Source organism: Drosophila simulans, unplaced genomic scaffold, assembly GCF_016746395.2.
Source record: "Drosophila simulans strain w501 unplaced genomic scaffold, Prin_Dsim_3.1 Segkk6_quiver_pilon, whole genome shotgun sequence".
Classification (NCBI taxonomy): Eukaryota; Metazoa; Arthropoda; class Insecta; order Diptera; family Drosophilidae; genus Drosophila; species Drosophila simulans.
In genome coordinates, this window is record NW_025416867.1 from 352,304 (window position 1) to 367,295 (window position 14,992).

The 14,992-nt window shown below is 38.7% G+C and overlaps 1 protein-coding gene across 6 annotated transcripts in view; it reads right to left on the reverse strand.

Moving 5' to 3' along the window:
* Window positions 1-14,992, reverse strand: part of LOC27208787 (unconventional myosin-VIIa) — a 530,661-nt gene that overhangs the window by 303,892 nt on the left and 211,777 nt on the right. For 3 of the 6 annotated variants that reach the window (XM_039298281.2, XM_039298279.2, XM_039298280.2), the window contains one exon: window positions 729-1,303. The exons of 1 other annotated variant lie outside the window; for it this stretch is intronic. In XM_039298281.2, coding sequence (XP_039154215.1) covers window positions 729-1,303 — 575 coding nt within the window. Of the gene's footprint in view, window positions 1-728; window positions 1,304-7,419; window positions 7,477-14,992 lie in introns of those variants that run through there. 2 more of the 6 variants (XM_044923849.1, XM_039298283.2) reach the window with 2 other exon arrangements.

The following is a 14,992-nucleotide window of genomic DNA, read 5'->3' on the forward strand; positions in this document are numbered from 1 at the left end:
ATAAAAATTGAATGACTATTCCCTTGGCAGGTAAATGCTGCTTTCCAATTTTGATCAAATTATTATTAACTGTAAAGCAACATTTTATGATCAACCAGAACGCACCTTCGATATCCCTAATTGATTTTTTTTTTTTTAATATTCCAAATGTTCCCTTTCTTGGCTGTGTTATACGGTCCTTTATTTTTATCAAATTAAGACCGTAATTAATGATTATTAAAAACATGGTGGTTAAAAATATATCACTTTATGACAAAGAACAAAGAAACTTTGATTCTTTTCGACGATCACAAACAACGATACTATAATTTCTTTTCCATCATTTACACTTCATGTTTCAGCAGTTTTTGTACAGCTAGATTATATTAGTATACCAAGAATTTGTACCATTAATAAAAAACAAATTTATTGTCAAATCTTTAGGAATTTTAAAAAGTAATTAAAAATTAGAAAATAACAAAACATTTTTCAAAAGTGTGGATGGGGCCGCTTTGGGCGGAACGTACTGAAAAAACAACTTGCGCTATATAGGCATCAATGTATATAGGCATCAATGAAATATGCATCTTTCATTTATGAATAGTCTTGGCAGCATGGGTCAACAAACTTGCATACCGTCTATGTCTCTAGAATCTATCTAGCTTTTATAATTTCTCAGATCTCGACGTTCATACAGATAGAATTATACTAATTATTTTTAATAAGGACCAGTCGTCTATGATACTTACCTCTTTTATTTTTAAAGGAATTTCCGTAACATTTCCTCGAACATTTATTTGGCGAATTAATAAAACCTTTTTAAAATCACATCGACTTAGTCCCAAAAGGTTTGATATAATCGATATCGCTTCTTGGTCCGATCTTGAAAAGTCGGTGACTTCTCCATCCACGTCTATAAACTCTATATTACCTAGCCACAAAATGGAACTGAGAACTTTAAAAACGCCATCTATAACGAATTGGGGAATTTGTAAAACCGTAAACGCCATGGTTACGGCATCAAACTTCTTTGACTCTATGTTCATATTTATTTTTTCAGAATTGGATGTATTTAGATATTTGTAAAACTCAGGTGGCCTTAGATGAAAGGATTTTGCTATGCCAATATTTTTTTGGCCCTGAGCTACTAATTGATACATAATATGATAGTTTCGTTCCCCTACACTTTGAAATGTTATCCGAGATTGTTCGAGCAGGTAATCAAGAATTACGCATCCTTTAATACTGTTGTTGTCGTCGAAGCAAACTTGCATAAATTTACCAAATCTAGAACTGTTATCGTTTCTTGTTGTTTTGGCATTTCCTATAAAAGGGAAGTAAGGAAAAATTGTAATTTTAAATGTGCGATTTACATGTAGAAGTAAAGTATAAATAGTGGCATATGCATATCCATATGACGTTTCCACTATACATAGTACAATCCCCTCCTTATGAATTAAGAACCCCACAACAAATCTGATTGCGAAATGGGAAATAACTGTGAAACTAAGACAAGAGGAAAAATAGGAAGAAGCTACAAGCTAGCGGTTGACGTAGTAACAGTACGTTACCGCACTTCGTGGTATTTAGATATTTATAGAAGTCGAGGTATCATTGCAGATAAATAAGGTGTTGAGTTTAAGATTTAGTTAATCAGATACAAAATAGTAAAATTTGTCTAAAATTAAATTAAAATTAAATTTTAAATATTTTTTTATAACCAAATGTGATGAAAAAAATAGGGAAAATAATTTTTATCAGGATTTTTACGATTTAAGCTCGTTATGGAAGTCTGTCTCTGCAACCAGTGGCAGTGTCGCTTACACAAAATAACATAAAATTTCCGATGTGGTCGTTAGAGAGGGAGTGGCCTAAGTGTTTTAGAAGTACCGATAGAAATTAGTAAGACAAATAATGAAACGAAAAAAAAAGGTAAAATACTTATCAACAGTTTTTTGGCGCTTTTTAGCTTATTCATTAGCTGCGCAAGTTTGTGCTAAACACAATTTGCCCACGTCCGTTTTAACGCCCACAAGCTGCCCTAAATTGTCGTCTTTTTCCATTTTTTATTTGCAAATTTTGATTGATTTACCGAAAAATTTTTTTGGGACACCTACATTGAGAACCCGCGAAAAACTATCAAAACATCGTTTTTCTCACTTTGTGGCGAATTTTTTAAAGGTTTTTGTAAAGTTAAAAAATTAAATATTCTTCGAAATTTTATAACTTTTAATATACAGCACAGTTCAATAAAAATAAACACTTTAAAATTATTGGCAACAAAATGAATACCTTTTGCAAATTCAAAATAACTAATGCAAATATACCATATTGAAATTTCTGTTCTTTCTTGTCTTGTTAAACTATACTCCAAATTTTCGCAATTATCTCTGAGTGAATTATGTTGATAGGTCATTTATTTGTAAAAGTTTTGCTGCATTTGCTGCAAGAAGGAAAAATGTCTGTTACCTCTTTCGATCCCTGCATGTCTGTTTGCACATTATGCTTGATACTAGAAAATGACTTGACTACCTCGGACTTGGCTAGATGTCTCATTATAACAACAAATATTTTTTTCTGATAGAAATGAATGAACTGTAATTAGAATTGTTTTTCCAGGAATTTAGAGGTCTAGGAGTACGCGTGGAGCCATACATACGGGAGGACACACTGTGAATAACGTAGCGACGCATCCACGGGTCAAGAGAACACAGGGTCAGAAGGGAGAGTGGAGTCATTGGTCGGCATAGGTGGTTCTGAGAAGAGGTCGGATGATCACTGTCGTCTTCCTATCTTCAAAGCGAACGGTCGTGTTTTTTTCTGCGATTCGAATTTACATTTGGGCTTATTAAACCAGTGAAGGTCTTTTTTGAACATATTTATTAAAACTCCGTTCGCTTCGCGAGTGAGTCTATTTTGATTTCTGCACTAGTTTAAACAAATTAACTAATTCTTTTGCTTTTCTGTATTTGTGTTTAGCTTACTCTCTCCTTCGTGCGTTGTTCGCTGTGTTGTTTCGTGTTGTTTTTGTATGCACATCTCCCTCCCAATGAATGGATTAAGGACGGACGTGTTTTCGAGACGCTCGTGTTCAGACTGCGAATAATTACGTTTTCTTACTTGGAAAGTTAATAAATCGGTGGTTCAGTGCTCCACGGAAGTGGTGTTCGTTTTTCGCGAGAAGAAAGCCAGTGGTTTGGAAGTTATTTGCAATTAATATATATATATATATATATATGGAACACTTTATTTATAAAAAATTTGCAATATAACACAAGTGTGAGTGATTATGATACATGAGCATTAAGAGTACAGGCCTTTTTCAACCTTTTCTACTTAGAAATATGTTTTATACAGAAGATAAATTGGGATTAATCATTGATTATAATGAGGGGAAAATTTAAGTACAAAAAACCCCCATAAAGAAACATTAATATATAAACTTAAAACTAATAATTTCAAACTATCTTAAAAACTAGACTTATATCTTACAATAATATTGAACATTTTGAAGGTGTAAATAATTAGAATTAATGTTTCTATTTAAAAAGTTGGTGTGTAATTTGGCCAATCTCTCTGAGGCCAGTTCAATCCTAGCTAAGTTGTGCAACTGCACAGTAGAGTAATGCCACGGAAGATTAAATATCATTTTTTATATTTTGTTTTGTGCCACCTGAATTTTATAAATATGAACATTAGCAACATCGGCCCAAACCGGTGCCCCGTAAAAAATTCTTAACTGAAAAATAGATCTAAATAAGTACATTTTATTTTCTATGCTTAGTCGAGAATTTCTATTTATAAAAGGGTATAAAATGCGAACTAATATATTTGTTTTCTTTATAATATGTTGAATGTGATCTGAAAAATTAAGCTTTTTATCTAATTTGACTCCTAGATATCGGACATTGTTTTCCCAATTTATGTCCACATGGTTGAGAAATATTCTGTTCGTTGGGATATAAATATTTTTCCGTTTTCTTGTAAAAAATATAGCTTGAGTTTTGTCTGAATTTACAAGAATTTTCCATTTATTGAAATATTCCACAAGGGTATTAAAAGCTACTTGAAAAGAATTTGTAATATTACTTGCAAGGGTTCCAGTGCAAAGAATTGCAGTATCATCTGCAATAATTGATGCAGTACATCCATTTAAGGCAGGGAAATCAGAGATGAATATATTGTACAAAAGTGGGGAAAGACAAGATCCTTGCGGACAGCCTGCACTTAAGTTATATATTCGAGATTAATAATCACATATATATACAGCAAAGGAGCGGTTACTAAGGAAACTTCTTATTATTTTAATAATTTTAGGCGGAAAATGTAAAAGATTCAATTTGTAAACAAGACCTTCATGCCAAACAGAATCGAAGGCCGCTTTAATATCTAGTAAGACCATACCTGTGGATTTGGATCTACTAAAGTTCGACTTAACAATTTTTTTAATTCTATTAAGAGGGTGTGCAGTATTGTGTTCAGGACGAAAACCAAACTGCTGGGAAGGAAGTATTTCAGTAAAGTCGAAAATCCTTTTTTTGATAACTTTCTAAAGAACTTTACTAACCGAAGAGAGCAGACTTATGGGTCTATAAGATGTGGGACACTCTGGGGGCTTGTTCGTTTTTAAAATGGGGATAACCTTGGAGTGTTTCCATTTCTGTGGAAAATAACCTAAGCGAAGGCAACCATTTATAATCAAGGTTAAATACTTTACCCCTTTTTTAGGGAGACTTATGTTGTTAATGTTGTCAAGACCAGGAGATTTTTTAATTTAAGGTTATTAAGGACCGAAGAAATTTCTTGATAGTCCGACAAGTACAACTCCTCATTTACAGACGACGAGTCAAATGATGTCATAAAGTTAGTGACCTCAGATATTGTTATAGGATCACTTAGATTGTTTGAATGGCAATGTTTCAAGGCGAATATTGATGCCAATAGTTAAGCTTTTTGTTCAGCTGTTGCAAAATTTTGTTGGTTTTGTCTTAAAATTTGAATGCTGGTATTTTTCTTCCTTATAACTTTTGATAGTTTCCAAAAGGAGGAAGAATTTTTTTCGAGCGAGGATAAAAGGTTATTCCAATGCTCATTTCTTAGTTTGGATAACTTGCAATTGATAAGTTGGCTGAGCCATCTAACTAGAACCAGATCAGCTCTGTTTCTGTACCTTAGCCAATTTCGACGGTGTCGATTTCTCCGCATAATTAGTGATAATATGTTGAGGGGAACAGCTTTTTGGGCAAATCGAATTTCTTTTTTCGGAATGGAGCGTTCTTTTGCTGTAAGGATGACTGGGTTGAAATGTGTTATTAACCTGTCTATGTCAGCTTTTGTTTGAATGGAAATGGATTCGCATTCTGGAATTAATTGGTTGATAACTCTACCAAAAACAATCCAATTTGCGTTTGTAATATCAAAAAAATATTTTTTGATTCTGGTGAAGTTTGATTGAAGAGAAGTTTGGACTGGGAGGTAATCTGAGCCCAGATCATTGACTGCTATACTATAGTATAGCTTAATGATTGGAAGCTATTTGTTATAAAAATATCAAGTGTAGAGGATTGACTTCTACTACTCGCTGGCAAATAGGAGTGTTGGTCAGGAAAATGAACTGACAAGCCACGTGACATTAAAAACTCATTTTGTATTAAACCCCAAGCGTTGGCTCGGTTACAACCCCAAAGTCTATGCCTGCAATTAAAGTCGCCTCCTAACACAAAGTTTCCCGAATGTGTACACAATAGTCGATTATCATTTGAAAATATTTGCTTATTTGCAGAATCTGCTCTCCCTCCGGGGAAATAACAGCAATAGATCGGAGTACTTATTCCATTATTATTAATAAAATTTATGCCAATTGATTCTATAGTTTTAGTGTTGGGAAGGGGTAGCAAGGTATGGCGGATAGATTTTTTAATGATTATAGCTACCCCTCCCCTCTTCTACAAGATCTGTCATACCTGTAGCAATAGTAATTATTGTGTTTGATTGAAATTGAACTATTTAGCCAAGTTTCGGTTAATAAACAAATATCTGTGTTTTTTCTTTTAAGAAAATCAAAAAGCTCATCTTTTTTGTTCTTAACGCCTCAAGCGTTCCAAGTTAATATTGAAAGATTGTTTAACATTATGTTAAAAATTTGTAAGCCAGTGTTATCACTTCAAATTGATCTGCCTTGGATTTGCAGTTTCTTAAACTTCTAATGAGATCAAATGTTAAGGACTTAATTTCCTCTAAAGAGAAAAGCTCTTCACCCGTATTTGACGTTACATTTTGTTTAACCCAGGTGGCGTTTGGATTTAAAATAGATTGATTAAGAGTGTTTGGGAAATTTTTAGTATAGTCCAGCTGCGGAGGCTTAGAAATAAAGTTAGCTTTTGGTCTTACTCGATTTGACTGGAATTGAGATCTTAACCTGCTAGTGCAGCCAGGGTCGTTAGATTTGTGCGGGCCATTACAATTGGCACATTTGACAGCAGCTCCTTCCGGGCATTCAGTAGTTTTGAGGTTTCCTGCACAGATTGAACAGTATGATTTGACTGCGCATTGGCTTGATCCATGTCCAAACATCTGACAATTGTAGCATTGGGTGATTTGGTTGCTATTTCTCCTTTGATATTCCCATTTTACTTTAACATAATTTATGACGGATTTATTTAAGCCAAGAGGCTTGCCCAGGCGGCCACCGACTCCCTCCATGATGCCCCCGTACCCGGTGCCCCCACCGTCCCTGCAGAGGCACTGGTTGTAAGGCCTGCTGATTCCGCCCCTGCCGCGGTCCCCGCCGCGAGGAGATGCTCATCATGGGAAACGATTTTAGCTGAGATTTCGAGTATCCAGCTCACAGTCAAAGCCGCCGTGGTGCGTGGAGGAATGGATCCCGACGCGGCAAACGCTGTTTTCGCTGCGTTGCAGAGATATGATGAGCTCATCGTCTCTTACTGTGCGTAACGCGTTGCTTAAGTGCGGTGGATCTTCCGGAGGACCGAAAGCAGGCACTGGAGCTGAAGGATCCGGACGAGGATCTGGCTTGATGCCGCCTCCAAACGATGCTGTCTAAGGAGCCGCTCTCGCTTTCGCTCCTACCGCCGCTGCCCGGGCTAGGAACCCCGTTGAGACCTGGTTGGCGGTAGTGATGTGCGACGACCCTGCGCTATCGGGGAAGGCTATATCCGAAAAGGTTCGAACGATGGTTGTACCCTCCCTCAGGATCCATTAGGTACGTGAGCTCCGTCGAGGTGGTGGTAAGATTATCCGTACTCAAAAAGATTCGCCGAAGTCGGACTCAATGTGGCACGGAATGCGGCCGAGAGGCCGAAGGTCGTCGTCTATGACGTCGACACAGCTATCGGCCCGATCACAGGTCCGCACCAAAGACACTAGAATAACAAGATGCGTAACGGCCATACATTGGTTTGGCACTATGCAGCCACTTTTTTGGTGACGGTCAAAATTGCTCTCTGTCCTCTCGCTTACGCTGAGAGCGTAAGAAATCTAAAAATAGAATTTTTTGCTTGTGTGAGTAAAAACAATACACGAGAACGTGTGAATGTGTAAAATCGTCGACATCGGAAATCGTCTTCTAGCACAAGTACGCGTGCTAGAAGACGATTTTCGGGCCGAAATCAATTCTGATCGAAGAAACGAATTTACATTTTTGGAGTTTTGGCCAATTTCGTAGCAATATGATGAACTAAAAAAATAATTAAAAATTCAAGCCCTGACTATTATAATTTTAAAGTTTTTTATATTCGTTTGTTAAAATTGCCGCTCGAATTAGCTACCGTTTTCATATTTATATTTATTTATTTTTATTTTATTTATGTTATGTTAATAAGACCAAACAAAAAAATATGAAACTGAAAAACAACTGAATATAATGCGCATTTTAAATAATAAAAATGGATCATTTACATCCATTATATTAAGTTATATGACTTAATAAATATACTAAATAATTAAAGCAAATACAAAGGAAATTAAAAATAAATTTTCATAAAAATAATAAGGAGTAGAAAATAAAAATGTATAAAATAAATAAAAATATGAAAACTGTTTATTGCAAAAGTCATATCTGGAGGCACGAAGTGCGAACACAAGCACTCAACAATTACATTGCCTTATTAATTTTTCACACGTCGCAAGCCGAATACTCTATAGACAAATATAAAGTCATTTGTGAAATTTATTTTAGTATTTTTTGTACATAGATTGGGCTATTACTATTTCTAATCCATATTTAAATAATAATAACGTTAGGGCAATACAAAACAAGAATTTTTTACATGGTCAATTGATCGAATATAATAAAGATTTAAAGTCTAAGAACTTCTAAGGTGAAGGTAATATTATGTCAAATTTGCAATGCATGAGCATACGTGTGCACACATACAGTTGTCTGCTATCACTGTATGCGTAGAGAAGAGCTGTTTGCTGTATCGCTCTCCGTTCTTTCTCTCTCGAACAAAAACTCGAGAGACCCTGGAGCCACCTCTAGAGCCACGGCCAAAAAATCGCGTGCCAAAAAATCGTATGGCGTTACGCATCTTGTTATTCTAGTGTCTTTGGTTTGTTCGTCTCGCTTGTCGGAACAATCCAAAATTAATGCGTCTTTGATTTCATCCCAGTTAAGGTTGGCTCCGGATGTGTGATCATCGTTGGCCTTTCCTAATTTTGCCTAATTGCCCTTAGAAGCATTTGACCGTAGGGTGTCTTATTGGTTCCTCTGATTAATAGAAGCATTTGTTCTACGTTATTAATGAAGTCGCTAAGTAGTTTGGGGTTGCCGTCATTAGGATTATGTTCGGAATCTTAAGAGACGAAACTAGGTCCATGTTACCTATTGGTATAGCCGCTTGATTAAGTGACGGAGAGCTTGCTGACGAATTCATTGACTATGTTGAAGGCAACCTTAATACAGTCTGGAGTTTTTGTTGTTCGGGTTCTTCCCTAAAGTCCGTTAGACTGGTGCTAGCCCTGATCTTGCTTCTGGTGTTTGGGATAAGCGTTTTGACTTTCACAATAGTCGACATCTAATAATTTGTCTTTCTACTATTTAAACTGTGACTGTTTGATTGGTGATTCGGCCTTTTACTTTATGGTTATTCTCTCTAAATTGAACGTTGTCAAGGTGTAATGTAAGAGCAGTGTGGTACTAACTATAAGGTTGCTTATGTTATTCGTGTAGTGTAGTGGTAGACTTCTATCCTTGTTGTTAGAATTTTTAACCTCTGTATTGTAGTGGTATGCTATTGTTTCTTATATTTTTGAGCAATATAAATAGTTTTGTTTCAGCGTTAGTATAAATGGGTATAGAATTATATATTTTTAAATATAAATTTTTTATTTTTATTATTATTATTATTTTTTTTTTGTCTTTTTCATATTTTGTTTTACGCTTCAGTGACCCGTTCGAGTCGATTCGTGTTGCGTCCAGCGTGCGGAAGCGTCTGCTTGGCTTGCTTCAGTGACCTGTTCAGCAACGAACCGTCGCGTCCAGCTCATTATTTTTTCCTGCACATTGTATAATGTTGGTGCAACGGTCGGACCGCTGTTGTATCATACGCCAGAGTGACCCGTTCGAACAAGTTCGTGTTGCGTCCAGCGTGCAAAGCGTCTGCTTCGCTTGCTTCAGTGACCTGTTCAACGACGAACCGATTCGCGTCCAGCGCATCGATACAACCAGCACATAGCCATGTGGTTGGTTATGTATCAGCCGTTTGCCCCGACACTATTTGCACGTCACACCGACGTGCGGCACGAGGCCGAAAAGAACCGCATCGAACTTGTTGTTCGGTAGCAACGAGCTCCCAACGATGTGTGGGCGTATGACCTGATGCCAAGTTTGTTGGCATTTTTTTTTTTTTTCCAAGGTTTATACTATCGCTGATAGTTTAAATAATTATGACTATTATAATTTTATTTTATTTCTTCTTTTTTTTTTTGAAAATTCATTTAATTTATTGAGTTTATTATTTTTTTATTTATACGTTTTTGTTTGTTTTTCTTTTTTGTCAGAATAGTAGAATTATAGTGTCAGATAGTAGAATTATATTTTTTTAAATGTGGGAAAGTGGTCCGCGACTACCCCTAGCGGATACCCTTCACTTCCTCCTTTTTAGGCAAGTTTTGTTGCCTATATCGCGGTTGGATAACCGGATTCATGAGACATAATTTGGTTAAGATATTTTCGAATATAACAGCTTTATGGTATATTTGGCATCTGTGCAAATAAGTATAAGCAACGTCGGCGACGCATCCTAACTAAATATTCACTTTTTGAGTGAAGGGTAAATACAAAACAAATAAGTTTTTTTTAACTTCAATTTTTACTTTTAATAAAACAAAGCTTAGGAAAAACATAACTTTCTGGGGTTTTTACTAAATTCTTTTAAAACTTTGTTATTGAATTCATCCAAATCGTCCATAATTAGTCGTCGGTGAACACTCATCAAAGCCAGGCTATTAAGACGACTTTCTACCATTGTACTTCGCAGCCAAGTCTTTATACGTCTTAAGCTGCTAAATGATCGCTCAACTGAACAAGTTGTACAGGGTAAAGCAATTAAAATCTTCAGAGCTCTTTAAATATCGGGATAAAATTAATTTGCGTGCTGAATCGTATCAAGAACAGTCATCTCAGATACATTTGTTTCCTTACAGTGCCACATTTGTTGCCAAAGCTCAATTTCAACTTGTTATAAATGAGTCTGTTGACATTATTTTCATTTTTTCCGGATGTAAATATAACAAAGAAAATAATACATTATTTTCATCGGAAAACCGACTATCGAGTGAGCTAATAATTGAGTCCAAGTAAGGAATAATCAATGACCTCCTCCAATACTGTGAGCTATTTTCAGCTGAATGGTTATTTCTGTGACATTGCTTGCCAAATATACGAGGAAGTGATGTCATATCCTCCTCCAACCCAATTGTCGCTGCAACGACTTTTGCATCTCTTAATACTTCATCCGTTATACTATCAGGATCATCTCGATGGCTACTTAACAGTTGTATTATGCGTTTAATGTGCTGAGAGGCCTTGACCGCATCCAAAGTCGTTGATTGAAGCACGTTGACTACCGGCTCCAGCATCGTCGAGTATTTCACAATTATCGTGAGACGCATAATAAATGTTACTCTGGAAGCAGCGCTATAAAGCAAGAAGGCATTATTTCGGGTTGCAGCATTGCCATCACGTGACAACCCTTGCAAAGCTTCCATTATATCGCCGAAATTTTTATTAAACGTTTAATAGCTTTGTATTTTTCACTCCATCTAAAGCTTTCTTGTATTTCTTGCGTAAGATTTCCTGCACACCGCCTGTTTAGCTATTGAGCTTTTTCAATAGCTGTTGCGAATAATAAAAACCGAAGAAAGTTTGCTTTTATAACGACAGTTTTTATTTTGCGAATTGTTAAGATAGCGATAATCGAATGCGTAAGTTTAGTCTTTTCCGAAACACGAAGAATTGGAAACTGGCGGGCAGGCAGCCGAAATGCAGCGCCCAAGCTTAACGTAGGTGGCTAACAACAACAAACAAGGAATGAGCGCCGTACAGATAAATGCGTGCGAGAGCAGCGGTTTGCACTATGGGCATCGCAACTGCTACCACTGATTAATTTGGCTTATAATATTAAAGAATATCATACGGCTGCATGACCCAACATCCTCCCCCCATTGGAAGCTTGGCTTCCAACAGAGTCCTCAAGGGGAAGCAGACACAGCTTGTTCACTGCCCGCCTTATTACTCCAGACGCGGTCCTCAATTCTGCAACTCGAGCGACGCCGTCTCTGCCAGGAATCAACTGCATGACTCTCGCCAAAGGCCATCTCATTGGGGGTAGATTCTCGTCCTTAACAAGAACGACGTTGTCCACGGCTACGCCAGGCTTTGGGGTGCGCCACTTGGAACGCTGCTGGAGCAACGTCAAGTACTCTTCCTTCCATCGCGACCAAAATATTTCCTGAAGAAAGGAGATGCGCTGCCAAGAGTCAAGCCGATTATAGTTTAGGCCTGTTATATCTGGCTCGTCAAACGACGAAGGCGGACCACCATTGAGAAAATGCGCCGGAGTGAGGACATCCAGATCGGCAGGGTTCTCTGAAATGGGAACTAAAGGTCTGGAGTTAATAACTGCCGAGATGTGGCACACCAGCGTCCTCAGCTCGTCGAAGGTCAGAACCGCCGTACCCACAGCGCGGTAGAAATGATGGTTGGCCGTTTTTACCGCTGCTTCCCAAAGTCCACCGAAATGGGGCGACCGTGGAGGGATGAACCGCCAGTCAATCGTCTCCGAAAGGCAAAAATTCTGAACGGAGCCTTGATGCTCGATGCTGAGAAATAACCTTCGAAGTTCCAGAAGTTCATTTTTGGCGCCGACAAAGTTGGTGGCGTTGTCTGACCAAATTTGCTTCGGCTTCCGCCGGGTGCATATGAACCTCTTGAGTCCGCACAGAAACGCAACTGTCGAGAGATCCTTGATCAGCTCCAGGTGCACTGCCTTGGTTGCAAAGCATATAAATACGCAGACGTAGCATTTAACCGCGGGCTTGTTGCGACTATCCGACTTGTGAAAGAAGGGTCCACAGAAGTCTATACCAGTCACCTCAAAAGCGTGAGATCCTTCCAAGCGCTCCTTGGGAAGGTCCGCCATTATGTGCTCTATCAGCCGCGGCTTACTCCGAAAACATCTGATGCACCTGTTCACGGCCTTGGTAACCGTCTTCCTCCCCCCAATAGGCCAATATTGGGATCGAATTGCACCCAGAAGAGCCCGTGGTCCGGCATGAAGATTGCTTTCATGGTAATGCGAGATAATTGCTAGAGTCACCGGATGGGACCTTGGAAGGATTTTCGGGTGGACTTCTAAGAAGTCCAAATTGATCCAGGAACGGCGAGAGCGATGATATGGGACTAGACGACGAAACTCTTCCCAGCGTTTTTAGGGACCGCAGGTCCTCCCATAAATGCGCGCGCTGCACCAACCGCAGCATCATATGAGTACCCTCTTGAATGTGTGCGACGGTGAGCCCAGGATGACGAATTCCATTACAAAATTTGTAAATGTATGCAAATACTCGTTGCAGTGAGGGGTAAGAATTTGCGAATTTGGAGCTAGCAATTACATCCACGTACGGCGACTTTACGATGAACACACTTCGACGAAGCTCAAGCACCGGTTTGTCAGGACAAACAGCTGTTGGCCAATCTCTTTCAGGCTCCGTAAGATAGGCGGGTCCATGCGACCAGAGTGACGATTCGCTAAGCTCAGACGGCAGGGATCCTCTGGATAAGATGTCAGCCGGATTTAACGCTGTTGGAACATACCGCCAAGCCGTGACATCTGTCAGCTCCTGAATGGCAGCAACCCTATTTGCCACAAATATGTTGGAGAGGTCCGGATGGCTGTCGATTATGCTCGTGAACACGGAGTAAAAATCCGCCCAGTTTGCGTAGCCTCCGCCAAACGCTGGCAGCTGCACAGGCGGCAACGGCATCGGCCTCGGCCGCGGCTGCGTTTGAGGACCACTACACTGGTGGGGCACAACACCTTCCGCAAGCGTTGAGTGCGGCGCGAAATGCACATTGCGTTTGGCTATTTCCCCGCGCACACTAGCCTTGAATTCAACGATGAATTCATCGAAAGACTCGCTCATTTCACTGCCAATTTCGTCGAAGTCCAATTCCTCCCTTCAATGTTCTGCATACAGAACTGCACTTTGCAGCTCATCAATCTGCTCCAGCCTCACCGTAAGAGTGGGTTCGTCGTATCCGCTTAGCGTATCACTAGACAGCGACGTTTGTAGCCTCTGCAACCTGCTGAACAGCGCATTGGCTTTGCGCTTTAAAAAGGTCACCCTGTTTTTGTCACCTTCAGCGGGCATAGCAACAAATCGCCTTTGATTCGGTTCAGCGGGAAGATGAGCACAAAATAGATGCCGAAAATGCAAGCGGGGTCAATGCACGCAACGATATATGTAGCAATGTATGTATATATGCAATGCTAGCTCGCTTAAACACAGCCACTATCACCGAAATCTCCACTCACTTGTCCAACCGATTGCGATTTAATGTATTTATATTTATTTATAAACGGGATAGGTGCATTAATTAATGCATGCAAATTAACACGAATCACGTCGGGGTCACCAAATGTTTAGCTATTGAGCTTTTTCAATAGCTGTTGCGAATAATAAAAACCGAAGAAAGTTTGCTTTTATAACGACAGTTTTTATTTTGCGAATTGTTAAGATAGCGATAATCGAATGCGTAAGTTTAGTCTTTTCCGAAACACGAAGAATTGGCAACTGGCGGGCAGGCAGCCGAAATGCAGCGCCCAAGCTTAACGTAGGTGGCTAACAACAACAAACAAGGAATGAGCGCCGTACAGATAAATGCGTGCGAGAGCAGCGGTTTGCACTATGGGCATCGCAACTGCTACCACTGATTAATTTGGCTTATAATATTAAAGAATATCATGCGGCTGCATGACCCAACACCGCCCTCCTCCCAGTCTAAGTCTAACGCATTTATCAGGATTGAGATCTGCTTTAGTTAAGAAATCGTCAATAGCATTAGCTATTGATTTTGCATCCAACGTTTTTATTTCCACAAACCCGACAAACGATTCATGGATTTCGTTTTTGCCTTCATGGAAATACCTCAACTCTATTGACAATTGCTCTGATCCAGACACATCAGCACTTTCATCAGCTAAAACGCTATATGCGTCTGCATTTTGAACTATTTTTATAATCTGGTTTTTTAGGACTTCACCACAAAGGCTGATTTTTTTTTTCCATGTTTTGCTTATTTATTGAATCTTTAGTTTTACTTAAGAGACTAACAATAAGTTTTCAAATCTTATTCTAAACTAACTAAATATCATTTTATGAAATGATTCGTGCTGTGTGGCCTAACAAATTTAACGCTGGGCTGGTTGGTCGTTCTAATGCAGTCGGCTTTAGCTGCATACTCGAATAAGTTTTCTTGCAAGAGGATTTG